The sequence below is a fragment of the Arvicola amphibius genome, chromosome 7 (genome assembly GCF_903992535.2).
Source record: "Arvicola amphibius chromosome 7, mArvAmp1.2, whole genome shotgun sequence".
Classification (NCBI taxonomy): domain Eukaryota; kingdom Metazoa; phylum Chordata; class Mammalia; order Rodentia; family Cricetidae; genus Arvicola; species Arvicola amphibius.
The window spans coordinates 76936994-76951856 of NC_052053.1; the positions used below are offsets into that span (position 1 = coordinate 76936994).

At 50.6% G+C, this 14863-nt stretch overlaps 1 protein-coding gene and 2 long non-coding RNA genes across 3 annotated transcripts; 1 reads left to right on the forward strand and 2 right to left on the reverse strand.

The window, feature by feature from the left end:
• Window positions 1-264: 264 nt before the first annotated feature.
• On the reverse strand, window positions 265-1899 carry LOC119819444. The gene is made up of 2 exons (XR_005286267.1): window positions 1561-1899; window positions 265-1007 (listed from the first exon to the last, which is right to left on the reverse strand). It is a non-coding gene; the product is annotated as an uncharacterized LOC119819444 (long non-coding RNA).
• Window positions 1900-4267: 2368 nt separating this feature from the next.
• Window positions 4268-8137, forward strand: LOC119819013. Its single transcript, XR_005286208.2, has 2 exons — window positions 4268-6386; window positions 8036-8137. It is a non-coding gene; the product is annotated as an uncharacterized LOC119819013 (long non-coding RNA).
• Window positions 4752-12978, reverse strand: LOC119819009 (serine protease inhibitor A3N-like). The gene is made up of 5 exons (XM_038336973.1): window positions 12822-12978; window positions 10334-10987; window positions 8326-8599; window positions 7234-7384; window positions 4752-6296 (listed from the first exon to the last, which is right to left on the reverse strand). Exons 2-5 carry the CDS (start codon window positions 10968-10970, stop codon window positions 6102-6104), a joined length of 1257 nt encoding a protein of 418 aa, XP_038192901.1. The 5' UTR covers window positions 10971-10987; window positions 12822-12978; the 3' UTR covers window positions 4752-6101.
• Window positions 12979-14863: the final 1885 nt, after the last annotated feature.

Below are 14863 nucleotides of genomic sequence, written 5' to 3' on the forward strand. Positions count from 1 at the left end.
TAGATGAGGTGAGGCTCCTAGGGCCCATTTGCCAGGCCCCAGTTCCCTCATCTTTCAGGTAGAAATAACACTCTCTACCTCTTTAGGCTCAAAGAGATAGATTTGCCAGGTGTAGCGGCACATGCCTTTAGACCCAGTACTCGGGAGGCAGAGGCAGGGAATCTCTGGGAGTTAAAGGCCAGCTGGGTTTGTATAGTGATTTCCGGACTAGCAGGACTGAGTAGTGAGACTGTCTAAAAATTAAATACCCACGGAGCCAGCATGTAAGAGTTTCACTGTGGATGTAGTTGCCGGTGTGAGCTTTCTTAAACATGAGTCCCATAATTACCCACAGGTGCATACTCAAGTGACGCTTGATAGAGCAAGTAAACTCCCTTTCTCGGTGTCTAAGATTCTGCATCCTAGTGCCGGAAAAATGGCTCAGTAGGAAAAAGTACTTGCTGCACAAGCTTGAAAGTCCGAGTTCGATCCCTGAAACCTCAAAATGCCTGGTGCTTCTTTAATTCTGGCACTTCCTGGACAAGATGGGGGTGGAGACAGGAGGATCTGCTGGAAGCTCTGGGCCAGAAAGCCTGGAGTACTGCATGCAGGGGCAGAAACAAGAGACCCAGCATGACAAGGTGGGTGGTGAGAGCTGACTTCAAAAGTTGTCCTCTGACTTCCTCATGTGCCATGACAGGTACATGTGTACACACACACACACACACACACACACACACACACACACACGTCTATTATTTTAAAAAGAAAAAATCTTTCTGGGCGTGGTGACTCGCACCTATAATCCATCTCTTAGAAGGCAGAGGCAGCAGCTTAGGTTGCAGCATCTCAGGGCCCTGTCTCAAAGCAGCAAGACAATAAAATATAATTCTCTCATCTGTGAGTTGGGGACACCATTGTCAGCCTTCTCTGCTGAGATGTGCATCGCTTCTCTTGGATGACAAGGTTGAAGACAGCGCTGAGTGACTGAGACCCATGCCTGCTCCTCTTGTAAGTATGGCTGGACCCTAAAGGAACAAATCAAGAAAAACCAACACCCGCCCACTGTCTTCTCCCAAATGGCCACTAGGGGGCCTGCGAGGCTGGCTGATGATCTCAAGCCAGGTGAGAGTGGAAACAGCAAGCCTGCTTCATGGAGGGACATCAGTTTTGCTTTCTGTCCAGTGGGTGTCCTCCTCTACTCCTCTATTTAGGACCCTTCCCATTTTCACACACCCTTCCCAGGTTTTCTGGAGGAAGGGAGTTGGCACTCTGTAACTCAGGGTCCTGGGGCTGTTTATACTCAAAGTGGCAGAAACACCTGAGGAAGCGGAGCCGATCTCCCAGTGCAGGGAGCTGGGTCCTGGACTTTCCCAGCCCCTGACGTAGAACCACCCAGGATTGGTGTGAGACTTGTCTTTCAAACAGGATCCCCTTCAGCACACGCTGAAGGTGGGGAATTTGTTCTCTGCACGCGAACTCAACAAGTAGCATAGGTGAGGAGTCACCTGCCAGTGCCACTGGAGGCCTTCAAACAGAGCATGGGGACACGGCCGCCACATTTCCCGAGTTCCTTCTTACCGTCACTCAGCACAGGAGCCTCCGTTTGCTGCAGGGAGTGAGACTGGGGCACGGTGGAGGCTGACGTCGGGATGACCTCTCACCTCTGAAGAACACGTGACCCACCACAGCTGCTGTAGTATCCTGGCTGAGAGTCTCACTCTGGGCCCAGCACCTCTCCTGGGTCTGCTTCTGCATGGCAACAGGTGATCGGGCCTCCCCCAGGTCCTGAGTGGTCTGGGTGCCCAAGCCATTGAGCTTGTGCTGGTCAGTAGTAAAAAATAGCTGGGAGTTCTTCTCTGGCAACTGAATCAGCAGATCATGTACCCAGCCTGGCCCTCAGCATCAGCACCATGCAGAGGCTGAGCTGTACTGGCTGCGTGGGGTGAGGAGGTGAGGGGTGCGGAGGGGGGGGGGTCTCCAGCCAAAGCGTGGCCAAGGCCAAGGAGATGCTGGCCAGAGAGAAGAGAATGTTTTCTCCTGGAGCAGGAAGGGCCAGCTTCCTGTAGTGGCTGAAGGCAAAGTCTATGTTGCTCACAGAGACTTTGTGGCAGGGCAGAGCCAGCCGGGGCAAAGGTCCATGACATCAGAAGCTCCTGGGTCAGCCAGGGCCGGACAGTGAGGCACAGCCGTGAGTGCAGTGGTCAGCGCTTCCTCCAACCTCCATGTTCCTTGGTCTTAAAGCAACAGTGGCCTGGAGACAACAATAATGACAAGTATACACGGGTTTTGTGGGCACTGGCTCTGGGCCAGGCCCTGTACCAATGTTTCCTGGGAGACCTCACCTAATCCTGCTGGGGAAGATGTTCTTCCATCTTGATTGCACAGATGAGAAAATGGAGGCTTGGGAAAGCAGGTTAGGGTCATTAAACTAAATAGGAGATGGGGGTGGAAGCTGGACTTGACCCCAGCCTGGTGAGGCAGGAAACAATCTGCTGGAAACACACACACACACACACACACACACACACACACACACACACACACACAGTGTCTGCTGGGAGTGCCCTGGGGTCAGAGTGCACCCAAGATTTGACTCTATGGGCCACCAGGGTGCTCATGCCTCCTCCATGTCTGTCCCTGGAGTTGAGAGTGGCTAAGTCCTCTGTAATTCTTTTCACGACCCAGAAGGGGCTCCCGCTGACGTGTCCTGGATCAAAGCGGGTGGAGGGTGTCTCCTCTGATGGCTCTAGTTCCTCTTCCAGGGGACCCTCCTGTGACTCCTGTCTTTATCTGATGCAATGTCAGACCTCTTCCTCTGCCTCAGGACTTTGGCATTTGCTGTCAGCTGCTTAGAGCCCAGGTTTGTGGCCATTTGCACAGCTCAGAGACTCATGTCCACTCTGCTCATCTGGAGCTGCCCCACTCTGGCACTGGCCTTCTCCCCCTGTTTGTTTTTCCTACATGCTTCTGGGATGCTGTCTCATGTTGGTCCAGCTTTCCCAGCAAGAAGTTAAGTTCACAGGGAGGTACTCTGCTGCCTCATACACTGCTTATTTCCCAGGGCTTGGTGTCGAGCATTGCAGATTTCCCAGATGGCTCACGCCACCCAACTTTGGGGACCTCATCCCAGAGATACGGACCCCCACCTCAGATCACAGATCCCTGACCTTTCTCTGTCTCCCACTGTGATAAACGATCTTCCTCTGCTCACTCTGGGTTTGGGTTAATTATTGGCAGGCTTTGTCATCATGCCACCACAGGCCATTTCCCCGTGTGACCTTGGACAATCTGGAACTTGAACTCCAGTTCAGTGCCTGTCAAGAGAACCCCCACGTTCCAGGAAGCTAAGCCTGCTGGGAAGCCTCTCGTCAGCAAAGCCTCCTCCATGAAGAGGACCTGAATGTTCCCTTCTGTGCATGCCCATCTGCCTTGGTGAACGTCCTGGCTTGCCGATAAGACCAAGGTTTCACTCCCCTTACGTCATACGTTCATCATACATGCATGCGTGCATTCTTTCACACATTCATGCATGCATTCCTTCACTGCTGCCGTGCATCAGGACTCGAATTGTATGCAGAGGATAGGCTATGGGCCACAGCTGCTGGCCTTGCGTCTGGGGGCTGGGGCAGACACCATGGAGACCGGGGTGGTGTAGTACCTACTAGGCCAGGCTGATGACAGACCATCTCAGGTCTGGTGTCCTGCCCAGCAGTTATATTCTCTTACTTCACTGAGTCTTGTTGGTAAGGGTTCTGGTTGTGGTCATTGCATTCTCCAAGGTCCCCCAACCTCAGAGCTGAACCTGCCTCATGCAGTGAAGAGCAGTGAAAGGTTGCTCAGCTCCCCACTGAGCCCCTCCTGCAGTGTGTCACCAGCAGGCAGGACTGGAGGCATGGTAGCCCGTGTCTTCCCGACCAGTTGCCTGACAGCTGCTTCAGGGCTGGAGGTGGCTGCTCAGCGCCCTGTGAGGGGAAGGCAAAGGCAGCTATCCTGAGAGAAGAGAGCAGAGGCATAGAGGGTGGGGGTTTCCAGCAGAGAAGGATCTGCTGAGAGGAGAGGAAGGAAAGGGGCGGGGCTTCAGAGGATGTGGTGCATGCTGGAGGCCTGCAGGCAGGTTGAGTCTGCATCACTGCCCCCACCTCCCCCACCTCTCACTACCTATGGTGTACCCTATGAGGGCTGCAGCCCTTACCGTGTGTGTGTGTGTGTGTGTGTGTGTGTGTGAGAGAGAGAGAGAGAGAGAGAGAGAGAGTGTGTGTGTGTGTGTGAGTGTGTGTGAGTGTTGCTAGAGTGTGAGTGTATGAAAGTGTGTGTGTGGGTGTGGGAGTGTGTGAAAGTGTGTGAGTGTGAGTATGTATGTGTGTGTACAGGAGTGTGAGTTGTGGTGCACTGGGTCATGATCAGCAAGCTGGCTGGGCAGACCGGGCCCCACATTCACTTAAGTGAATGTTGTCTATGATCCTGTTGGGAGCTTTCTCAGCTACAACACCTCCTTGCCAGCTCACTGGTTTTGCGTCTTCACAGTGAGGAGAGTTAGAAGTGCGTTTTAATATCATTTCATCTGCTCCTTCATTGGTGACCAAGGAGGACGTCTCTAATAATGAGTTCAAGGTCAATCAGGGCAACCCAGTGAGGCCTTGTGTCCAAGCAAATATGTAAAAAGAGAGCTGAGGTGACTCAGTGTGAAGGTGTTTTCTGAGGAAGTGTGGGGCTCTGAGTTCAAGTTCCAGTGCCCTCCCCAGAAAGGCAAGCCCATCTTCTGAAGACTGTTACATAATTAATGACATTTTATTGCTGCCGTTGGTATAACTTTTGGCTTTGCTCTCACTGACAAACACTTTTAGGGTTTTCTATTATTTGAGGAAAGGCCATTGCTTGGAAACCTAACCTGCTCCAGCTCCCTTCATAGCCAACAGCTGCACTGGGAACTCACGGAGCTAAATGCCACCACGTGCTACTTCAAAATGTCTGCTGTTATGTCACATGAGTCTATATGGTAGGGGAAAGGAAATATTCTAAGAAAAAAAGAATTGTAGAATTTACTTCAAAACATTCCAGAGGGGGAAAGATAAAGAGAAGCTTCTCTCTCTGTACATAGACATATAAGAATATATGAACGCATATGTATTGAATGAGTCTGCTGATAGGTGAAAGGGTGTTCATATAACTTTTAGGTTTGTACAAATATGGTTTTAACAAGGGGGCATTTGGTCTTGCTCCTAGGCCTTCACCACAAGCCCTTTGAAGTGCAATAAGCATATAGGCCAGAGGTTCATCACACGAGTCACACAATGTGACAACCTCTCCTACCCTGTTGTCACTGGAGGCCACACCCCTGCCAACAGGAGCTGAGTGAACACTTCCTGATCACTTTCTGCGCAGATATATATTTATTGATCATCTGCTTCAAGTGCTGCATTTTGGGTAAAGAAGGAGGTGGTGTCCATCTGCGATGTGAGGTTGGTCAGTGGGGAACCTAGAAACGGCTCCTCTGCCCTAAGTACGTACACTAGGGGTAAGGAGCTGAGTTGACCAACTGACCCCATGCAGCTGCGGGATTAGGTGCTGTAACACAGTGCCAGATGTGGGCAGGGCCAGGAGCCCCTGATGGGACAGTGGCTGGCCCAGCCTGGAAGAGGATAAATGTGAGGTTGGGCTTGGTACCAAGTGGTCCCAGATTCTGGAAATAGACCCAGGGCAGCAGGTTCTCTTCTCAGTTCAGAACCTGAGGTCAACATGCTTGACCTCTAAGTGCGCATAGTCTCATGAAGGCTGAGGAACATAAAGGCTGACATAACCAGAGCCTAGAAAGGAACTGAGTCTACCTACCAGGTCCCAAGGTTTGGGCAGAGGCACATAGAGGAGAGGCAGCAAGGAGGGGTCGCAAAGACAGAGTTCAGACTCAGGAACATGAGCTAGTGCTGCCAAGAGGATGGGAACCTGACATTGTCAGTCCGTAGGACCCTGTGCATACAGTCTTATAGTTAGTGACTGCCACTGTCCAATCCAGGCATGCCTCAGTTAATCAGAGCATGGAGGCCAAAATGCACATAGAGACCCACATACAGGTTTAACCCTGGCTCCCAGGAGGAGGCATCACCATTTGGGAAGTTCTAGTCTCACTTGGGATTCATGATCTTGGCCAAAAAGAGGGCAACTTGAGTATTTGTGTCAAGGATAATCATCAGGAATGGCCTGTCTAAACTCAAAATAAATGGGTTGAATCTTCCAGACAGTAATATGATTTTCGCTCCTGTGGCAGCTGCTGCTTCTGTGCCTGTCTCAGCCACGTCCAGCACAGCCTTGTGGACCACCTGTAGGAGAAAGACATCACTCACTGGAGACCAGGGAGGGCAGCAGAGGAGATTCCTGGAGCAAGCATCGACTGCTGACCTCAGACACTGGTAGAGCCATGAGCTCTACCCCTTGGGTTTCCAGGTCTCTGCTCAGGGTGTGAGATGAGGCATGCCCTGGGTCTGCTTAATCTGTGAGAATCTGTGTTGTCCTAAACCCACCACAAATTTGAGGATGGGTATAGGTAACTCCCACCTTACTCCACAGTCAGCTTCTGAGAGGACACACAGGGAATAGCCAGGGTGCTGGCAGCCAGTGCAGGTTTCAGCATCCCTCCTGCTCCAGCCTCCTTGATTCATACAATAGCAATGCACAGGGCATGGCTTCTCTTTCCAAGACTGCCATGGTCTGCTGCTACAGATCAGAGCCCAGGGCTCTGAGTGGGCACTGGAGAGAACACTAGGCATTGCCAGGCTGTGCATCTGGGGAGGTAGCGTGAGGTCTTAAGGTGTCTCCTCCCCTATTCTTAGGATTTTCACCACAACTGCCCTTCACCCCTTGTTATTTCCTTCACTGTTACTGGTCTCTGTGCTAATCAGGCAGTTTAGGGCCAGCTGTGCAGTGAAGAAGCTGAGGCTGGAAGTGCTTTTGCCAAGCAGTGGATTGCGGGTGGCATCTGCACCACAGCACTGGTTGGTACCAGTGATGGTTGACAACCAAGCACAGGCTCCTTCCCAACAAGGCTCCTGGGTGATGTTATGTTCCAGGGATAGAGGAGGAACTGGCTTCGTGGTATCCAGCAGGAGTGTATGTATCTAGGCTGTAATCTGCCTCTCCCAGGATGAAGGGAATCTCAGAAATGCAGGCTTTCTCACACATTTGCTGTCTTCTACACACTTGGCCTTCATCATTCACATTCAGGCACCAAGGGGAACCACCCAGTGTGTCTTGTCTTACCTGAGAGACTCTCAGGTCCTTAGCCCCTGTGACCCCAGACAGGTCAGCCTGTGTGGAGAAGACTTCCCTGATGCCCAGCTGTGGAAGGATTTTCTCCAAGCTGTAGTCCGTGGAGATGGAGAACTTGGGCATGTAGAACTCGTCAATCATCCTGAGAATGGAAAGAAATATTGTAAGAGTCACTGGACTCCACTGCCCTATCAACATACTTTGTATCTAGGGAACCAGAGGCAGCCCTCTGGGGGGCAGCCTTCTTTCCATGCATGCTAGACCACTTGAATTGCTCTTTGCAATGTGTTAATTATCCATCAGTGTCTAAGAGTGTTTGCAGGGGCAGGGAGTATGGCTTGGTAACAGCTTCCTCTCCTGAGAATGCTTTCCTCTAAGACCCATAAAATGCAATCCTTCTCCTGTTCTGTGAACCCTCAGACTTCATTTAATCACCCATCTATTTCAAATTCTCCACCCTATCTGACTCCAGCTTTCCTTAATCTTGGACCCTCCCCTTCTTAATCTCACCCCTTCTCACCTTTGAACAAATCAAATAATGATTGGTTGCATTTATGTCTCCGTACTCTCTGATCCGCAATTACGAGATGAGCCCACAAGGTTAAGAGACTTCATGCTTTAGTCTTTGATATACTCTATGACTCTAAATCAGAACATGTTTCATAGTAGGCCTGCAAGTCATTCAGTACACTACTGGTGAGGAATTAGAGATGAGGGATGAGATAGATACACAGGGGAGAGTTGATTCTCAGAGCTGATCTTTCCTAAACCTCATCCCCTCTGCCTTCAATAGCCCATTCAAGATTCCCTGTGATTACAGCCTGTGATTACACAGAGGAGTCCTCAGTTCCTGCTCTAGCTGATATCATCTTGTGAACAACAACAACAACAAAAAGAAACAGAAAAATCAGGCCCCAAACTACTGAGTCAGAGAAGAAATATTCACCCCTGCTTCAACTGTTCCTGCTGATTCTCTACACATTACACTGGGTACCAGTGAGACTGTGAGGCACAGGGACACTGGGCCTCGGGCCGACAGCAGCATATGGAGCCAGAGCAGCTCTGGGTCCTGCAGACACGCACCTGGAACTCAGAGAGTCCCTCCACTTCCTCAGGGTCTCTGGCTGCAGGCTGGCTTCCACCTGTTGCATTTTGCCCTCATCAGGGAGGATGAACAGGGCGCTGGCATTGCCTCTGTACTTCAGCTCCACCACAGTGCAGGACAGCTCCTCATCCCGGAAGTAGGGTGTGGTCAGGTCCTCAAGTTTCATCATGGGCACCTCCACAGACTTCTTGTTGTTCAAGTAGAATTTGGAATCGGAAGTATCATCAGGGTCAAAGGGCGTCTTCCATTTTCCTAAAGATGAAAGGGATTAATAAATAATAATATCACCTGAGAGATTCAATGTATCCAATTTCTGCTCAGCTTCTACGCGTGTCAGCAATCAATCAATCTTCCACAACACAAAGTGTCCTTCAGGGGTGGTAAATGCTGGATTGGAAGTGGGCAAGCTCCTAGAGGTGAGAAGAGAATCCAAGCTTGGTTTGGAAAAGGGGAAATTCCAAACCAAACCCTGGTTACTTGAGTTCCTGAGCAGCTGTTAGGGTTCTGGGCATGGGGAGTCTAACAGAGCCATGAGAGGGAAGTGGTGACATTGCATTGTGGGGACAGTCGAGGACCCCTTCTTCCTCAGGAGGAACCATGTCTAAAAGGCATTGGCTTCTGGGGAAGGTTTTAGAGGAAACAGGACAAAAGAGACTGAATTCTCCCACCCCATGAGCAATCCCTGAGTTCACAGATAGTAGGTTAATGTGAGTAATATGTCCTCGGCTCACACAGGGGCTATGGCCACCTCCGCAGATATCCCGTCCCGACTTATCCTAGATTCCTAGTTTATGTCCCCATTACTAACACAGCCCACAGGACTTGGTACTGAAACAATCTCTTGGGCTGGGATCTAGAAGCCTGAACAAGCATCCCCACCTCACAGACAAGCAGTCTTGGTTCTTGGTCCTGGGCTTAGAGAGACCACCCAGCCATCCTTCAGGCTGTCATTCTGCTTCCACCATTCCCAGCTCACAGCAGCTGGGCAGCCAACTTGTCCTCATGTCCTCTGTCCTCCTTGTCCCTGTTTCTGCCCATGGCCACCTTGATTTTCTGCCCACAGTCTCACAGCCTGTCCTGGACTATCTGTAATCTAACCCCTGATCAACCCCAGTCTGATTACATTACAACTTCTGTCAAACACCAGTTCTGGGCTGTCACCTTGGGCCCTGGTCTCTATCGGGCAGGGTGTTGTGGGTGTAGGCTCTGGATGTCCCCTCACTATCCTTAGCCATTCCATCTCCAGCTGTGTCTCCCAGCTCCCTTGCACCCAATCTCTTCAGACTTGCTGGCCCTGCCATGTGTCTTGGGGATTCTGACCTTCAGGCTGTTGGGCTAGTTAGTTTACAGAAGCAAAATTCCCCGAAGCCGCCATGCACTAAACATGGCCTGGCTGACACTGACCTGTCGTTAGTCTCCTGCATTCCTGCTTTCCTATCCCAGGTCCAGCTCATTCCCAAAATGGTCCTACATAGGAATTGCCCACGGGCCTCTTCAGGGCTTATGGCCATGCTACTTTCCCTCTTAAGTGTGGGCAGGCACCCTCCTTAGGTCACAGAGACCCCAGCACACCTGGACCCTCTTAGGAACAGGCTCTCCAGCAGGGATGGACACATTCTACAGGACCATGTTAGAGATGCTGGAGTGGGCAGAATGAGGGACCTGTCTCTGCACGGAGAAATCACAGCTTCTGCACACTCAGGAAGGACTGGACTCGGGAGCTATGCATTCTGCTATTGAGTAAGTTTAAGTCTCAGCCAAACTCAGCACTCTTACACTGAGACCTGAGGGCTTCTGATGAGCGTGTGCCAGGAAACACAACTATATCCATAAATCCTAGGGGAGAAGTAGGGGCTGTGGGTAGAGAGATGTGAGTCACCCCTGCCTCCAAGGTGTGAGCCCCTCCTTTCCAGGGATCAGCATAACAATCCAAGGTTCCCCGTTAATATCTTTACCCTCCACTCCCCACCCTGTGCCCATCCTCACCTTTAAAGTAGATGTAGTTCACCAGCACCATTACTGTATCCTTATCTAGCCCTGAGATCAGTTCCTTGATCTTCCCCTGGGTCTGTTTCCTCACATAGTCATTGATGAGCATTTTGGCCTCATGAGGCTTCAGGAAGTCAGTCATGGAGGCCTCGGCCTGGTACAGTGTCCTTGTCTTCTCCTTGAACTCTGCCAGGATCTGCAGGCGCTTTTCAACAAACATGGTGCTGCCTATGCTGATCTGCAGCTCCTCATTTGGCTGGCTGAGCATGAGGAGGAGCTGTCCAAATCCCCGGTGGATGTTTTCCTCAGGGGTCTCTGTGAGATTGAACTTGAGACCTTCTAGAATCTCTTGCAGAGTGTTGTTGTTTGCTCCCAGGGACAGGACGGCCAAGGCAGCTGAGATGCTGAGTGGGGAGAAGACGATGTTTTTATTTGGTTTCTTCAAAGCCAGCTCCTTGTAGAGGCTGAAGGCGAAGTCAGTGTTGATGGAGGCCAGTGTTAGACTGTCCACTCCTGTCCCATTGATTTGGTTTTCCTGAAGTTCAGAATTACTTCCTGGTGTGCCTTCTTGTTGGGAGATGACAGCAGGGCAGATCACCACCATCAAGAGCCCCAGCATTACACGGAGGACCATCTTCTCTGTTCTCCAGGCTGAAAAGCAAAGCTCCTTTGAGTCTGGTGCCCTGAGAATCTCTGTGTCCTCCGACGGGGCTGCATTGTGTCCCTGCTCTGCTGCCCCTGCTGCCTCCTTGAAGGTGCATGGGAGGTGCTCTGGCCCCACACATGGCAGCACCAAGTCATGTGCTCCCTGTCATCAGCACTAGAAAAAGTGCTGCTGCAGGAACCAATCTCCCCACAGAGAACCAAGATCCAGAGTGGGGCGTGGACATCCCCGCTCACAGAGCAAGCCAGAAGTGCAGCAGGGGTGTGGGGTGGGCTGAGCCCTGTCTGAATCAGAATGCCTTCTCTCATTCTCTCTCTGCAGAAAGATGCATTAAACGGGAACCCTCGTTTTATGCACTCTCCCACACCACACTTAGGGCCCTTTCAGCAGCAGTTGGCAGAGGAACTAACAGATCCTCTTGGTGAGTCTGGGAACACCCAAGTTCCTTGACTGAATCTCGTGCATGAAGCTGGGCCTGGGGAGGAATAATTGATAGACAGCTCTGCAGACATCTGGTGTGGTGCCACAGCTGTGGCACTTCTGGAACAGGAGGAAGAAGGACAAACAGAGAAGGTTCTTTTATTGCTGCCAGGGAAAACAGGGTGGTTTGCACCTCAGGCTTGGAAGGCCTTCTGGTGGGAAGAAGGATGACACCTGGACCAGATTTGGTTTTGGCTCTTGGCATGGTTGTGTGGTAGCAAGCAAATGGGTGGGCCTCTTTGGGCAGCCTGGTGAGTGACCAAGTTCCATTGGCAATTGTTTGACTTATTATGGGGATATCAGGTGTTAGTTGGAGGGAATGTCTAGAGGGCTACCCTTCCCTTTACCCCTGGAGTGGGGCCACGGGCATCCTAAAGGATTACAGTAGAAGACTTGTGATCACAGTAAACACAGGCACCCACCTTTACCCTCTGTCCCTTTGCGCAGGTGTCCAAAGGTGAAAGGTGACGGTAAAGACATAGAAGGAAGAGGAAGAAGGGGAGGGAGGAGACAGAGGAGGGCTGGAGGAATCAAGGAGTGAGAGAGTGGAAGAAAGAGGGGCAGCAAGATAGGAGGAAGGAGGGCCAGAAAGGGAGGAGGAGCCAAATGGAAGGTGGAGGGGAGAGAAGACCAGAAGAACACAGAGGACATTGGAGGGGCAGAGGAGGGAAGGCTGGAGCTGAGCTGCTTGTCCCCAGGGCTGTTGCTCTCCTGCCGAGGAGCCAGGGACCTCAGTTAGTTGGTTGCCTTTACTCCTTGTTTACTTCCGACTGATGCAAGCAATTTCTTTGGAGAAGCTCTGCACACTATTTGTGTCAGAATTGTTTTCAGAGAAAGGGGCGGCTCCATGTGTGCAGCAGGAGGCCTGGCTCAGTGGCTGAGCTACTGCTTTCTCCCTTCCTTAGTTGAGGCTGAAGACCCTCTGCTCGGCCATGGAACCTACAAGGGAAGTGGGTTCCTGACGCCCAGGCATCTCCTGTCAACTGTAAGCAAGGTGGGGAAGGCACCTCCTCCAGAGGGACTTTCCTGTCCCTCCTTAGCTCCTTCAGCCCCAAGCAAGATAGACAAGGTCTCAGTACTTCCTCCCTGTGGAGTGCAGAAAGGAGCAGGTGCCATTCTGTCTACAGGAGCAGTGTTCATTTTGCGTGCACCTTCCATAAACATGAAGACCCAGACTGGGGAGACGATTTATGTGCATCCCAGAAATGGCCCCTGATTCCACTTCAGTGACCCAGTAACAAAATCACCCCTCCTCCAAACCAAGACTCCAGGTCATCACCAGAACCACACAGTCCTGGGAAGGTGCTTCCTCTGTTCCCAGGTAGGAATCCTTGGCATTACCTGAGAGCTGATGCCCACTGCCAGCTTCTGGGACAACTGAGTTCTGATGTTGGTCGTTGCTGCCTTCCTACTGCTTAGTTCTGTCCACTGCACACTGATGCCTATTTATTCCCACCATGGACTCCTCCCTCTTCTTGGGAAATGCTGGCACGTACAAGCTGTGTTGTGTGCCCAGAAATGGGCAGATAGAATGATTTCTGGTAAAGTGCATTTCAGACTTCTGCTAGCAGAACCACCTGACAGGAAATTGCCCAAAAGTGTTGTAAACAAGCTTACCGAATGTCCAGGGCATTCAGGAACAATGAGAGTGTGCAAATCCCTGCCCCACTCCTCACCAGGTAGGGCTCCAGCTAACATTTATTTGTTTTTTGTTTTTTTTTGTTTTTGTTTTGGTTTTTGAGACAGGTTTTCCCTGTAGTTTCTAGAGCCTGTCCTGGAACTAGCTCTTGTAGACCAGGCTGGCCTCGAACTCAGAGATCCGCCTGTCTCTGCCTCCCGAGTGCTGGGATCCAGCTAACATTTATTCTGTATTTCTAAGTCACTTTGAAAAGAACACAACAACTCTGTGTCTACGCTCCCTGATTTCTTTAGGGGAACTCACACATTAATAAACACCGGCCTCAATGCTGCCGAACCAAATCTGCATCTGTGTAAACCTTCCTGTCTGGAAGCAATAGACATTTTCTCAGCAGAGACTCGCTGTGTCCTCTTTGTCATTAGACTATGAAGGGAAGTTTCCTTGTGGCACTGAAGGGAAACCCCTAAAAGGATTCTGTGTCTGCAGAACCTGGGTGACTGATTTGAATTTCAATACTGGAAAGAGATGGGAATATTGCAGGACCAGAGGTTCATTGCCTTCTCGTGGGCTAAGTGCTGCCTCTCTGGAACAGCCGTGTTTGCCTCCCTGTGTGTCAGAACTCAGTCCCATGACAATAGACTGTATTAACTTAAAGACATCTTACAAACACTAAGAATGGCAGCAGACAGCATCTTCAGCCCGCTGAGAAGCTTCCTCATCTTGATGCACCTGTCTCTCTGAGGTTCTCACTCCTGCATTTTCAACTTGCCTTGATTTGTGACTTTCTTTGTTTGGATTAGCTACGAAGTTCTTGTGAAACTGCTTCTGTGTTGGAACAGGAAACTGGGTAACCTAAATCTGTGTTCTCAGATTGCTTATCACACACAATGGCTCTAGAAGAAAGTATCTCCTAGTCTCTTTAGTTTCAGAGCTGTTTTTTTTTTGTTGTCAACAGTGGGTTAGGGACTCTGTAGGCAGGAATTTGATCCAAAGGTGCTTTCCAAAAAATGGAGGTGCTGCTCCTAACAAGATGGATTTTGGTTGAGTAAAAAAGAGGCCTAATGCAGGATATCCATGTACGAGAAAGGTCATCTGTGGTGCATTTCTGTTTACCAGGAGCCATGCAAACCTTCCCCTAAATGTCAGCTACCTTAGGCAAGGGCATCCAGTTCCCCTCAGTCTACACAGACTCAATCAGTTCAAAGCTCCCTACCCGGCTGTCATACTAATTCTGTTTACTTTTCTGTCATTTATCTCCTCCACGGGTGCCTGTTGAGTCTTTAAACTTCATTCTCAAACTTCACAACAAGGTCTCAATCCGCTGGACTGCTCTCAACATTTTTATCTGCTATGTGCCCACAGAACATCACACCGAGTTCCCAACACCCAGTTCTTTTTCTAGCCCAAGATCCAATGTCCTTCTATAATCTTTTCCAAAACAAGTCAGGTCTGTCCCAGGAATACCCCGGTACACTGGTTCCATCCCGTGTTGCTTAGGATTTTCCATGTTTGTGATGAAACCACTAAGTCAAGAAGCAAGTGGAGGAGGAGAGGGTTTATTGGCCTCTAACCTCCAGATTGCGGTTCATCACTGAAGTTAGGAGAAGATCTCAAAATGGAAAGAACCCGAAGGCAGGAGCGGAATCAGAGGTCCTGGAGGGGTGCTGCTTACTGGCTTCCCCTGCCTTGCTCAGTTTGTTTTCTGACAGAACCACCATCCCAGGGAAGCAACCACCAACAGTGG

Coding starts and splice junctions, on each gene's coding strand:
- LOC119819009 (XM_038336973.1), bottom strand. CDS start 10,970: ATGGTCCTCCGTGTAATGCTGGGGCTCTTGATGGTGGTGATCTGCCCT. Junction 8,600..10,333: donor GAACTACATCTACTTTAAAG/GTGAGGATGGGC, acceptor TTTCATCTTTAG/GAAAATGGAAGACGCCCTTT. Junction 6,297..7,233: donor AGGACCTGAGAGTCTCTCAG/GTAAGACAAGAC, acceptor TTTCTCCTACAG/GTGGTCCACAAGGCTGTGCT.